The sequence below is a fragment of the Dama dama genome, chromosome 11 (assembly GCF_033118175.1).
Source record: "Dama dama isolate Ldn47 chromosome 11, ASM3311817v1, whole genome shotgun sequence".
NCBI lineage: Eukaryota > Metazoa > Chordata > Mammalia > Artiodactyla > Cervidae > Dama > Dama dama.
In genome coordinates, this window is record NC_083691.1 from 56,650,967 (window position 1) to 56,665,677 (window position 14,711).

The following is a 14,711-nucleotide window of genomic DNA, read 5'->3' on the forward strand; positions in this document are numbered from 1 at the left end:
CTCCAGGTGAGAATACTGGTGTCGGTTGCCATGCCCTCCTCCAGGGGCTCTTCCCAACCCAGGGATCGAACCCAAGTCTCCCACATTGCGAGTGGATTCTTTACCGTCTGAACCATCAGGGAAGTCCCACCACACTTGGTCTGGGAAACCCATTTATGAGGGAATCTCCACTGGGTGGAGCTGGCTGCAGACTTGTTCTGTGTGGCTCCTCAATGTTAAATTTTAAAAAATTGATCCGAATATCATATAATATGGCTTATACGGGGAATCTAAAAACAAAAAAAGTCCAAATGAACATATTTACCAAAGAGAAATTGAGTCACAGATGTAGAGAACAAAGTTATGGTTAGCAACTGAAACTAACACAACGTTGTAAATCAAGTATACTCTAATAAAAATTAATTAAAAACTGACCTGCGGTGTCAAAAAATTAGGAAGTTGCACATTAAAAAATTCAGATTTCTGGCTTCTCTTAAAAAAATGTGAAGATGTGGCAAAATGAGAGTGCAATAGCAACTAACCTCTTTAAAAAAAAATAGAACTTCTCAAATTATCACAGCTCCACTCATCCCCATGGTTGTACACTAGCCCTCTGGACTCATTACACCTGAAAGGCATTTGCATTTGCAAAAATCTCTGCACCAATACCTTAATTCCAGAGCTACCAAGTCCAGGAGGCTCCGCCAGGGTAGGACCTGATGCTAGATTGCAGGTAGGTGCTTAGGCAGCCGGCAATGGAGAGTGGAGGAGATGGGGATGGTGGTGCTGGAGCATTTGAACTGAGCTTTTTACTGTGAAGTTAAAGCCCAGACTGGAATCATCATATCCTGGTAACTTATGGGAAACTGCAAAATGAAATTGCTTAGTCAGCCTCCCCACCCCCTGTCCCCCTTAGTTCCATCTGTTGAAATCTTACTTCTTCTTTTCCCCCATTCCTTCTTTTTGTAATTTCATGTGAAATTTTATTTATTTATAAATTTCCCCCTTATTGAGGTGTAATTAAGTCATAAGATATTGATATTTAAAATGTACATTGTGTTGATTTGTTATACATGTATATTGTGAAAGATCCATTTATCCGTGGTCACCCAAGACAAGCTTTCTAAGCGAGTGCCCCGCAGGTTCAGAATGCCACCACCAATCTGGAGTGGTGGGCCTCTTTCTTTGGTCTCCTCCTGCCTTCTGTAAAGGGAGGACAGCACTCTGGAGGTTAGCATGGCAGGGAATGTGTATTACCCTCACATTGGAGAGGTTCAGAGAGGGCAAGCAACTTGCCCAGAGTCACACAGTAAGAAGTGGAGTCATCAGACTTCTTCTAGTGCTCATCTCAGTTAGCTGCAGGGTCAGGAGAGACACAGGTGACTGGACCTCACTGTGTCCCCTGACCCCTCTCATGGTTTCCCAGACCCACACAATATGGCTTGTGCTTCCGTTTTCACCTTTATTCACTTTCCTCTCCTTGCTTCCTAGCTCCAGCACCTTGCTGTTTCTCCACGCCCCCCCCCCCCACCCCCACCCTGCTTCTTTTTACTGGACCCTGCAGCATGTGGGATCTTAGCTCCCCAACCAGGGACTGAACCCATGTCCCCTGTTGTGGAAGTTCAGTCTTAACCACTGGACCACTAGGGAAGTCCCCACTTTGCTGCTTCTAATCATGCCAAGCTCTCTCTCTCTCTAGGGCCATTGTACTCGCTGCTCTTTCCCCATCTGCACAGGGCTGGCTCCTGTTCACTCCACTGGCAGCCCCGTGTGCCTCCTCCAGCCTCCCCTGAGCACCTTGGCTTCCCCTCCCCCTCCCCCTCAGGTCACCGTTTGATTTTGGGCACAGCACTTAACACTAGTTTAGATTATCTTTTCAACTTAGGTCTCCCAGACTCTAAGAGGGCTTCCCTAGTAGTTCAGTCAGTAAAGAATCCACCTGCAATGCAGGAGACGTGAGTTTGATCCCTGGGTGGGGAAGATCCCCTGGAGAAGGAAATGGCAACCCACGCCAGTATTCTTGCCTGGGAAATCCCATAGACAAGAGGAGTCTGGCGGGCTACAGTCCATGGGATCGCAAGAGTCAGACAGGACTTCGTGACTAAACTACCAACCACCATTCTAAGACGCTTCATGACACAAGACATTCCATCCATCTAATTCAGAACTGTTATCCTGAGCCCGACACCACGCCGGGCGGCAGGAGGCACTCCGCAAGTGGTTGTAGAAAGAAGGATCGCAGCAAGGCCTCACTCACTCTGCCCTTCCGCACAGGCTGGCTGCACGCATCATGTGGCGGGTGGAGAGAGAGGGCAGCGGGCTCACCGAGGGCTGCCTGGTCTCCGTGGACGACCTGCAGAACCACGTGGAGCACTTCGGGGAGGAGGAGCAGAAGGAGCTGCGGCTGGACGTGGACACGTTCCTGCAGTACTGGCCGCCGCAGAGCCAGCAGTTCAGCATGCAGTACATCTCCCACATCTTCGGCGTGGTGCGTAAGAGTTCGCCCAACGTGGGGGTGGGGTGGGGTAGAGGTGGGCTGCCAGGTCAGAGAGGAGGGGGAGGGACTTCCCTCGTGGTCCAGAGGTCAACACTTCCCCTTCCGACGCAGGGGGTGCAGGTTCAATCCCTAGTTGTGGAGCTAAGACCACACATGACAAAAACAAAACAAAACAAAACAGAGGCAGTGTTGTAGCAAATTCAATAAACACTTTAAAAATTATCTGCATCAAAAGAGAAAGGGTGGACTGGGGAGGCCAAGAAAAGCTCTGGAGCACGAAGGAGGCCTTAGATGGGGAGCTCTCACTCAGTTTTCTTTCTGGTCTTGCTTTACTATGAGATCATTCCTGTGGGGTCTGAAATCAACATCCCACACGAAAGCTACTCTTTATCTCCCACCGCATATTTGGATGATGATTGACTTTCTTGTTCATCTGCACTTCCTATACGTTCTCTACTCCACACTGAAAATGAAGACCCAGGGGGACTTCCCTGGTGGTCCAGAGCTTGAGACTTTGTCTTTCAATGCAGGGGGCATGGGTTCCATCCGTGATCAGGGAGCTAAGACCCCCACATGTCTCATGGCCAAAAAACCAGAGCAACAGAAGCAATATTGTGATAAATTCAATAAAGACTAAACATGGTCCACCACCGCTCCCCCGCCAAAATCTTGAAAGAAAAGAAAATGAAGATCCAATCACTATTTCTTCTTGCCGATGAGGCACTTTGGAAATAAGTTTCTTCCTTTCTCCAGATTTAATGGGCTGATCATGGGAACCCAGGGAGAGGAGAGGAGGGGCTTTCTGGAGGGCGCTGTCTTGGCCGCAAATCCAGGCCTCCTGAAGCCATGAGGGAGGAGGGGATGGGAGCCCAGTGGGTCAGCAGACTCAGGCTGTGGGCTCTGGGGGCTTGTCTCCCATCTGGCAGGCTGAGTGCCTCCTGGGCTGCTGGTGAGTGGGCTGAGGAGGGAGTTCTTGTAATAAAATAGTATGATCATACTCAGCACCTCTGAGTCCTCCCCATGTACCAGTGCTTCTGTAGTATAGTTTTCCAGAGAAATAGAACCACAAGGGTGCGCGCGCGCGCGCGCGTGTGTGTGTGTGTGTGTGTGTGTGTTGTGTGTAGAAAGAGAGAGCTCGAGTGAGAAAGAGATTTAATGAACTGTCTTTTGTGATTGTAGGGGCTGCTGGTAGGCCAGCAGCCTGAAGACCCAAAAAGAAGAACTGTGTTTCAAGTACAAAGGCAGTTTGCTGAAAGAATTCCTTCTTACTTGGGGAATCAGTCTGGCTTTATGAAGGTCTTCGACTTATTATATGAGGCCCACTTCCATTGTGCAGGCTAACCTGCTTTACTCTAAGTCTCACAATTTAAATGTTCACCTCATCCAAAGAAAACCTTTTAGAAACATACAGAATCATGTTTAACCAAATATGTGGTCACCACAGCCCAGCCAAATTGACATAAAATTAACCATCCCAGTGTCCCAGATATTATTTTATTATTGTACGCAATCTCTGCAACACAAGAGGAAGTTTGTGGCTTTTTCTGGCACTGCTGTGTAGCTTGTGAGATCCTATATCCCCAACCAGGGACTGAACCCCTGCCCATGCAGTGAAAGCAATGAGTCTTAATCACTGGGCCACGAGAGAATTCCCATCTTGGACTTTTTTAGAATACAGCTACCCCAGACTTTCAAGGTAATGGTGCAAATTGAGACTCTCACAAGGTACTAATCTTGAGGGTCATTTGGAATCACATAGAGATCAGGAGACTAACTGTTTTGTTTCCAAACTCTCTAAGCATTTCCAGAATGAAAACAGGTCTTCTATTTTTAAAAAACTTTTAACAGCTGGTTAGTGTTCTGCACCAAGTCTGTGTCTGGTCTGTTAGCTGACTCTCATCTTTTCTTCTGGGCAGATTAATTGCAATGGTTTCACACTCAGTGACCAGCGAGGCCTGCAGGCTGTGGGCGTGGGCGTCTTCCCCAACCTGGCCCTGGTGAACCACGACTGTTGGCCCAACTGCACTGTCATATTTAACAATGGCAAGTGAGTATGTCTTGAACTTGGGTTGGTGTGCTGGGGATGGGAAACAGTAGGATATCATATCTACACTTGACTTAAACCAAAAGTAAACTGTTGGACCTGAACCAGCATGGATTTCATCTGGATAAAAAATTGAAATTTTATTCCAGAATAAGTGTAGAGAGGACAAATGTAATGAGGAAGGTAGCAAAGTGATTTCTGAGTCTTTGTATATTTCTTGAGGTTGCTGAGATATGTTAAATAAACCTTTAACTACTATGTAATTTTGAACTTGAAGCCTGAGATTTTCTTTCTAGGGGTCATTGCAGAGCATCATCGGCAGAGAAGGTACTTGTCAGGAGCATGTGTTAGTCAAGTTACCAGGAGAAATCAGAAGGCACACTCAAGGGTTACCCTAAGAGAATTTAATAAAAGGGCAATTGATAGAAGTGTAGGTAGAGCTGAAGAAACTGACAGAAGAATGGTGAGGTGTCCAGGGTCTGGGCAGCAACATGAAATCATGACCTCCTCTAGACCTGGAGGGGTGATGGAGGAAGTGCTGTTCCTGTGGCTGATGAGAGCTGTAGCCATGGGAGGGGGCCCTTTGTCCCCCAGCCCAACAGCTCAGCTGTGCCTGTAGGGAAACCAGGCACAGCTGGAACTGTGGTCAGGCAGAGAGGGAGCCAAGAGACTAAACACCCCAATTTCTCTCTCCTCCCACCTTCTTATCTCCTCCCATTGGCTAAACCAGAAGCCAGAAGACCAAGGAATCTGGTGATGAAAACTTCAGAGGTCAGCCTCTCCCCCAGGAAGGCACAGATCAGGGGACCGAAGGGCAGAGAACAGAATTTGGGGTGGGGTGCAAATGGAGAAGCGTCAGAAAACATGATGAACCCAGGTTGTCCGTGGTTCAGACTGGGGGAGCTTTGGGGATACGAAGAAAAGTGTCACTCAGTTGGTGTCTGACTCTTTGCGACCTCATGGGCTATAGCTCACCAGGCTCCTCTATCCATAGGATTCTTCAGGCAAGAATATTGGAGTGGGTCTTAGCCACTGCACCACCAGGGAAATCCCAGGAATGTGGGGGCCTTCCTGACCCAGGGATTGAACTTGGGTCTCCTGCATTGTAGGCAGATTCTTTACTGTCTGAGCTACTGGGGATGAAAGGCCTAAGATATATTTCTTTTACTCTTAGAGACGAGCTCTTATGATGATGCAAGTTGACTATAAGCCATCAACAATAACAGGTTTCCCCCCAAAGATAATGGTTTCTGGTTCTTAGCCAAGAAACAAGTGCATGCTCCAGTGGAGCCTGGACTCCGATTTCCCTTTTCCTTCCTAATTCTGGAACAAGGGCAGGCCTGACTTTTGAGCCTAGGCTTTTGAGCATTTGAGAAAGTCCCTCAAGACAGGAAAGTTTATTTTGGACTCAGATGACAATCTTTTTCTGGTATATTTGTGTTTCCCTTCCTAAACATCTTGGCGTTCCTGGCCTGGACCTCATGGAATCCTCCCCAGAGGGACTGGTGTCTGGAGTTACCCTGGTAGGCAGAGAGGATCAAATTCACAAGTGGGGCTGGTCTTTCTGGGTACCACTCCCATAAGTGGTGATGACCCAGTGCCTTTCTTGTCACTACCACAGAAACCTGGGGGCCCTTTCTTCAGATCATCACCAGTGTCTGCTCTGGCTTTGATGCATCCACTAATTTTGAACAGGCACATGGTACCTGAGCTTCTTGGCTGTTGTGTGAAAGAAGGTGACTTTGCAGTAACAGTCTAGGTGCCTGCCATAGTGGAAAGAATACTGGTTGTGGTGTTAGGAGTCCAATTCTAATCCCAGCAATTTTTACATACTACCTGTGTGACTGGTCTCCAGACACATTCAAACTCTTCCCAAGACAGACATCAAAAGAGGCCACCCTTATGCCCAAGAGGCTTGTTTAGAGGGATAATAATATGTAGCTTCCCATGTGGTTTTTTAGCACTCTACCTTATTTATGGAAAAGAATGCTTGCAGGAACATTTATTTCATTAAAAAAGAAATTGATGTTGTTCAGTCGCTTAGTCGTGTCCAACTCTTTGTGACACCATGGACTGCAGCACGCCAGGTTTTCCTGTCCTTTGCTATCTCCCGGAACTTGGTGAAACTCATGTCCATTGAGTCGATGATGCCATCCAACCATCTCATTCTCTGTCACCCCCTTCTCCTCTTGCCCTCAATTTTCAATTTAAAGAGAAATTAGCTAGAGTGAACCATGCAAAGATTGTTTGATTCTGCTTCTTGATGGCAATGCAGCTGGTAACTTGAAGTTGAAGCCCTATGGGTGTACCACTCAGAAGACCCTAAGGCTCTGAGGGGCTACTCCAAGCCCAATTTGCCCATGATTTGGCGTTCAAACTTGACTGGGCAACCAGGAGCATCTTTCATGAATGGTTCACATGCTTTTTTTTGCCCTGCCGTTGAAAAATATGGTAGCCCTCTACTTTTGAATTCATTGTCTTATGACAGTCTTGTTGCCAGCTTACAGATGAAAATACCAAGGCCCAGGGTATTTGTCCAGGGCTGAGTCCTTTTGAACCCAGAACTTCTCATTCCATATCAAATGTATTTTCCATTATACCAGGCTACATCTTGGCAAGGAAGCTCAGCTAGAAGGGGTTGGGAGAGAGGTGGTCTTGCTGGCCAAAGCTTTGATGGCATAACCTGGAATGCTGTGCACTGTTGCTGGTTGTACGGGATGAGCCAATGGTAATGATTTCCATTTGGGTGTCTGTTTTGTTTTTCAGTCATGAGGCAGTGAAATCCATGTTTCACACCCAGATGAGGTGGGTCAGTCTTTGAAAACCTCCCTGTTCTCTGACCCATCTCCCTCACTTGCCTGATTTTTGCTGGGACTGCCCCTTCCTGAGATCCCTTGGTTGCTGTCTGTCTGTAATGCCTGTCTGCTCCCCCAAATCTCGTCTTTGCTGAATGCTGTATGTTTAATGCATTTATGTTCATCATCTTGTTCTTCACCCACCACTACCTGCTGTGCTGTGCTTTCCTTTGCTCCCTTTCTTTCTTCTGTTTTACTCCTCATTTCTTTCTCTCCTCCAATCCCAAAGTATGACAGTCCCTTCCAGTCCACATCATCTTAGAAAACCACACATGATTCCTCTAAACCCTGTTTACCATGAAATGAGGACTGTTGATATTACTGACCTACTAAAGGACTGTGTGTTTGTTCATAACCTCCAATTTCTCACTCAGACTAGTTCTAAAAATGGTATCTGTAAATGTGATGTTTTTGGTAAGTATTTATTCATGTATTCTCTTTACGGCTTCTGGGCCAACTATGAATTAGTGGCCAGTATGATATGATAAAGCTCTTGAGTTCAAAATCTTGGCCCCATTGCCAAAGTGCTGTGGGACCTTCAGGGGAGTTACTTCACCTCTCTGGGTATCAGTATCCTCATCTGTGAAATGAGGAGGTCAATGCCCTGTAGCTGGGACATATTAGGATTCTAAGCAGAGCTGCGAGTAGGTCATTTTGCCCTTCTCTCCTTTTGCTTTTCACTCCTTCAATAACAGTCAAAAATTAGAGTGGAGATGAAAGGAAACAAGGGACTAAAGATGACAATTTTGCCGGTCTCCATATAAGGGGTGTGTGTGTGTGTGTGTATGTATAAGTGTATATATATATATATATATATATATATATATATGATCACATTTATTGGGCATGGCAATGTACCCCACTTTGAGAGAAGCAGTCACCTCAGATACCTGAACACACGTGTCACTGCCATTCCGCTGTTCCTTGCTGGGCTGTCATCTCAGAACATGTGGAAGGGGTTGCCTCTGACTGAGACCATCTCCTGCCTTTCACATGGCATCTGACTCAGCCTCTCTGGGAGGTGAAGGGAATGACTGTGGACCTCTCTGCAGATGCTTTCCTAGCCCTCTGCATCCTGCCCCTTACTCTCTAGGTGATGGGTTCCCTCTGGGAAGGAAGGTGCCAGGATCTTGGGGAGATACAGGAGCACAGCTTAGATACAGAAGCACAGTTTGCTGGGCTCACTACTCTTACTATAGCTTCTGGCCTTGTGGGTAGAAGTTGCATGGCTGAGAGGGCCATGGGCTGGTCTCTGCTGGTTTGGCTTAGCTGGATGTCTGTTGTGCAGTGGCCTTTTGTCTTCAGCACATTCTGTCTCTATTACATGGTGAGGTGTGTAGTGTTGTAGGTAACTGGAGGCTCAGGTCTAGGCTGGAAGGTAGTTGAAATGTCATCTGCTCTCTCTAACCGACCTTCAACCCCAAATCCATGTGCCCCAGTAAACAAAAAAGTGAAAAATGCAATGGGCTACTAAAGAGCCAGCCTTTAGTTGCCTTCAGAGATTTCCAAGCATAACTCTCCCCATTTAATGTTGGCTTGAACCATTGGGCCAAAAGTTTAGATAAGCCAGGGCTTATAATTAGACACAAAAATGGGCTAAGATTGTGGGTAACTGAATATGTGTGTTTCTGAGAGAAGCAGTCCCTGACTAACCAGACATGACTATTAAGTCTTCTCTTGTTTGAAGTTTGTACCTTATTATTTCTCCCTTCTTTTGTTACAATCAGTGGCTAAACACACAGGGATAATTGCAGACATGGAAGCTTCATATGCTTTTGTGACCAAGCCCAGCTCTGTACTGGGAGTCTATTTGAGCTGATTCCAGAGCAACAGACTGAATGGAGCAGATTTGATTGTTATGACAAGTAGAGCAGACCTATTCAGAAAACTGTCCTTTATGTCACAATTCCCCCTTTTGGAGGAATGTTTTCTCAGAGTGTTAGTGGAAGTTGTCTTTGAGGTTCAACTCCTTGAAACCTTGAAGAGCATGTATCCCACCCTGGATTTGATTGACTCTTCTGCTTTACCTTGGTCTAGAATTGAGCTCCGAGCCCTGGGCAAAATCTCAGAAGGAGAGGAGCTGACAGTGTCCTATATCGACTTCCTTAACATCAGTGAGGAACGCAAGAAGCAGCTGAAGAGACAGTACTACTTTGACTGCACGTGTGAGCACTGCAAGAAGGGGCTGAAGGATGACCTCTTCCTGGGGGTGAAAGACGACCCGAAGGTACATGCAGCCCACTACTGGGGTGCTCTTGGGCATCTTCCTCAAGAGCCGGACCAGGGTGGATTGCCCAGCTACCCACGGTGCCCTTGCCTTCCTGACTGTGGACAGAGCACCACAGATGGGTCCTAGCTAGTGTCTTAGTGCCACTGCTTGCCAGGTTTTTGAGTTTGGGGGAGTAACTCTGTTTTCTCAATTGTAAAATAGGAACATGACATCCACTGTGAGGGGCTGTTATGAGGATTAAACAGGATGATCTATGTAAAGGAAATGGCATAGAGAGTAGACACTTAGTAAATTTAAGTTCCTCTTCTTGCCCCCTTGCACTTTAAGTGATGCAGAGAGTTTCTCATAGAGAGCCCAGATGGGCTAAGAGATTTGTTGTCAGATTATCACAAATATTTTCCTAGTCTTAGGGAAATGGGCGATGTGCAGACCAGGTGATATTTAGATTGGTTAAAATGTTTACCTCCTGAGTAGCTCTTTCCTCATCAATGGTGAGACTACTGAGCATTGACAGTCTTGTCAACGAGGAGGTCGGGGCTTGCTGAATTGGGAGAGCTAGGCTTCTAGGTGTCAGAGTAGCCAATGAAAGCAGCAAGCCTTTAATTGCTTCCTGTAATGGTAAAGCATGAGGCTGAGACTGGAGTGGATGCTGATTCCCCCAGTCCATTTTCCCCCCATGGGAAGGCACACAGATGGAGGGTCAGGTAGATTAGCATAGATGTGAGGGTTGGCTCACTGCTGAGGGACCCAGAACTGAAGGCTTTGTAGTTTTATGGACCCTGAGGCATGTGAGTGAGGGGGTCAGAGGTGGGGGAAGAGTTAGGAGTGGAAAAGTCCTGGATACAGAGTCAGAATGAGGAAACATGTCTTAAAATCCCCCAGGGACTTCCCTGGTGGTCCAGTGGTTAAGACTCCATGCTTCCAATGCACGGGGTATGGGTTCCATCCCCAGTCCAGAAGCTAAGATCCTACATGCTATGTGGTGCAGCCAAGAAAATACTTAAAAAAAAAAAAGAAAAGAAAATCTCCCTCAACTCCATTTTCACAATAAGCAGGCCTCAGTAGAGGCTCCTGAAGACCTCAAGACCTCAGTTAATCAACTATACTTCAATTAAAAAGAGAGAGGGAGAGACTTAAGAATGAAGGCACATGGGTCAGGAATGCCCGTATGCGAAGAGTGTGACCTGCCAGGATGGGCCTGAGCCCTTGGCTGCACCTCCCTTCAGAGACTGCGGTGCACTGGCTTTGCACCAAGTCTCTTGTGGGGAGGGCAGCTTTCCCTCCTACCTGTGTGGCGTGCCAGGTACAGCTTATAGTCAGACCTGAAAAAGCACATATAGGTTTTTAACCAGGTGCCAGACTCCTTGGAGAGACTAACTCAGTACTTCTGTATAATGCACAAGCCATCAGTGCATTTGAAGACACAGATATACTTGTGAATTAACTTAACTTCTGTATCCTATTGGGCTTCCAAGGTTGCACTAGTGTAAAGAACCCACTTGCCAAAGCGGGAGACATAAGGGACTCGGGTTTGATCCCTGGGTTGGGAAGATCCCTTGGAGGAGAGCATGGCAACTCACTCCAGTATTCTTGCCTGGAGAACCCCCTGGACAGAGGAGCCTGGCGGACTGTAGTCCATAGGGTCGCAAAGAGTCGGACGTGACTGAAGTGACTGAGCACACACACACTGCATCCTGTGTGTTGGCAGAAACTTGTTTCTGATTAGAGCAAAGGCTACAAATAAAATTGACTTCTAGGTTCAGATGGTGGGACCCCACTCAATTACTTAAGGCATCAGTGCTACTGTCCCCCACTTGTTTCTCTCTCTCATCCCCAGGCTTATTCTAGACTTTTTTTTTTTTTTGCCACTAGCTTATTTTTATTTTTAATAGATAATATTTTTTACCCTTTGGCCAAGGTGTTCTAAGAATTACCCTGCAGATATACTTGCATACATGCATGGGTATATGTATAAAGAGAGAGGACACTGTGGCATTGTTGGAAACAACAAAATATTGACTAATACCTAAATAACCACCAATAGGGAAATATTTAAGTTAAGGCAATATCTCAAGCTCACTAAAGCTGATGAGGTATATCTTTATGTACAAACATGAAAGGAGTTCTATTTCTTTTTTTAATTTATTTTTTTAATTGAAGTATAATTGATTTACAGTGTTGTGTTAGTCTCTGGTATACAGCAAAACGATTCAGTTATACATGTGTGTGTGCATGCTAAGTTGCTTCAGTTGTGTCCAACTCTGTGTAACCCTCTGGACTGCTGCCTGCCAAACTTCTCTGTCTGTAGGATTTTCCAGGCAAGAATACTGGAGTGGGTTGCCATGCCCTCCTCTAGGGCATCTTCCTGAACCAGGGATGGAACCTGTGTCTCCTACGTCTCCTGGATTGGCAGGCAGGTTCTTTACCACTACTGCCACTGGGAAGCCTATACACACACACACACACACACACACACACTCACATAATTCTTTTTCATGTTTTTTTCCCATTATGGTTTATCATAGGATACTGAATATAGTTTCCTGTGCTATATAGGAGGACTTTGTTGTTTATTCATTCTATAGATAATAGTTTGCATCTGCCAGCCTCAAACTCCCAGTCCTTCCCTCCCCCCACCCCTTGGCAACCATAACTCTGTTCTCTATGTCTGTGAGTCTGTTTCTATTTTGTAGACAAGTTTGTTCATCTCATATTTTAGATTCCACATGTAAGAGGTACCATATGGTATTTGTCTTTCTCTTTCTGGCTTACTTCACTTAGTATGATAATCTCTAGGTCCATCCATGGAGCTGCAAATGGCATTATTTCATGCTTTTTAAATCTCTGAGTAATATTTCACTGTATATATGTGCCACATCTTCTTTATTCATTCATCTGTTGATGGACATTTAGGTTGTTTCTGCATCTTAGCTATTGTGATTAGCTGAGCTCTATTTCTTTTTTTAAAATAATTTATTTGTTTATATTTGGTTGTGCTGGGTCTTCCTTGCAGCGCACAGGCATTCTCTAGTTGTGGTGAGCAGGGGAAACCCTTCGTTGCAGTGCTCAGGCTTCTCATTGTGGTGGCTTCTCTTGTTTCAGAGCACATGCTCTAGATGCTTTTGTAGTTGTGGCACACAGGCTCAGTAGTTGTGGCTTGTGCACTCTGGAGTGCAGGCTTAGTAGTTGTGGCACATGGGCTTTAGCTGCTGTGGTTTAGCTGCATGGGCTTTAGCTGGCATATGGAATCTTCTCGGACCAGGGATCAAACCCATGTCCCCTGCATTGGCAGGTGGATTCTTGTCCACTGTGCCACCAGGGAAGTCTGAGCTCTATTTCTTAAGGGAAAAGAGTTAAGGGGCCAAACATTGACATATGAATTTGTGTCCTGGGGCTGCCATAACACCCAAGACCCAAACTAGGTGACTTACAATAGAAAAATATTTCCCAGTTCTGGAGGCTAAAATTTGAAATCAAGGTCTTGGCTGGACTGGTTCCTATTGAGGGCTATGAAGGAGGGATCTGCTCTAGGCCTCTTTCCTTAGATGGTAGACAGCCCTGAGCTTCTTTCCATGGTCTTCCCCTCATTCGTGTATCTTTCTCTTTACCTGGCATTCTTTTTATGAGAACACCAGTGCCATTGGATGACGGGGCCACCCTTAATTAAGTATGACCCCATCTTAATTAATTACATCTGCACTGACCCTATTTCTAAGTAAGGTCACATTTTGAGGTACTAGGGGTTAGAACTGAAACATATGAATTAAATTTGGGAGGGGAATGTAACACTGTATGCAAATTAAAATTAAATTTATTTAATTATTAAAATTAGAAGGGACACATGCACTCACACAGATAGGCGTACCCACATGTGTGTGCAAGCAGAAGTCAGTCAGTCTCGATACAGGGCAGGATACAAAACACTCAGGAATGTGTTCTTTTTAAAAAATTATTTATTTATTTATTTATTTTTGATTATGCTGGGTCTTTATTGCTGCATGTGGGCTTTCTCTCGTTGAGTCGCGGTGAGTGGGGGCTACTCTTTGTTGGGGCACACTGGCTCTAGGGCCCTCGGGTGTCAGTAGTTGCAGCACGCAGACTCAGTAGTTGTGGCGCACAGGCACAGTTGCTCAGTGGCATGTGGAATCGTCCCAGACCAGGGACTGAACCGATGTCCCCTACATTGGCAGGCAAACTCTTATCCACTGCTGCTTGCTGCTGCTGCTAAGTTGCTTCAGTCGTGTCCGACCCTGTGCGACCCCATAGACGGCAGCCCACCAGGCTCCCCCGTCCCTGGGATTCTCCAGGCAAGAACACTGGAGTGGGTCTTAGCCACTGCACCACCAGGGAAACCCCAGGAATGTGTTCTTTATAAGAACGACCCCATTTTCACAGAGTCAAAGGTTCTGTATTCCGGGAAATGTGTATTGGCGTGTATGTATGGGGGCACTGAGCTCAGTACCACAGGAGGTACAGAAAGGAATAAGCTACTGTGTCCACCCTTACCCTGACCTTCCAGAACCTGCAGGTTAACATGTGTCTTATCTGCAAGCCAGCCAGCCTTCCTGCCTGCTGCCTGGACCTGAGTAATTTTTTCATAACTTGCTTCTGCTGCTGCTGCTGCTAAGTCGCGTCAGTCGTGTCCGACTCTGTGCGACCCCATAGACGGCAGCCCACCAGGCTCCGCCATCCCTGGGATTCTCCAGGCAAGAACACTGGAGTGGGTTGCCATTTCCTTCTCCAGTGCATGAAAGTGAAAAGTGAAAGTGAAGTCACTCAGTCGTGTCTGACTCTTAGCGATCCCATGGACTGCAGCCTACCAGGCTCCTCCGTCCATGGGATTTTCCAGGCAAGAGTACTGGAGTGGGTTGCCATTGCCTTCTCCATAACCTGCTTCTACCACTACCTAATTTTTAAGAGGCCAGACCTTCTTTCTCCCTTCTGAAATTAAATGAAATAACTGTAGTTATTTCTTTGAATCTTTTGAAATTTCTTTTTATAGAAACCAAGTTAAGGTATTAGTTTAATTGTAAATTAATTAGTACAAATGAACTAAAAATAAATTAGATAAGAAATAGGTATTACTTATTTTGACATGGAATATCT

General features: G+C 46.0%; 1 protein-coding gene across 2 annotated transcripts in view; it reads left to right on the plus strand.

Moving 5' to 3' along the window:
• Nucleotides 1-14,711, plus strand: part of SMYD1 (SET and MYND domain containing 1) — a 39,795-nt gene that overhangs the window by 11,943 nt on the left and 13,141 nt on the right. Inside the window, exons 3-6 of one of the 2 annotated variants that reach the window (XM_061156271.1) lie at nucleotides 2,254-2,467; nucleotides 4,393-4,523; nucleotides 7,287-7,325; nucleotides 9,413-9,602. In XM_061156271.1, the coding sequence (XP_061012254.1) occupies nucleotides 2,254-2,467; nucleotides 4,393-4,523; nucleotides 7,287-7,325; nucleotides 9,413-9,602 (574 nt within the window). The remainder of the gene's footprint in view (nucleotides 1-2,253; nucleotides 2,468-4,392; nucleotides 4,524-7,286; nucleotides 7,326-9,412; nucleotides 9,603-14,711) is intronic. The other variant, XM_061156272.1, reaches the window with a different exon arrangement.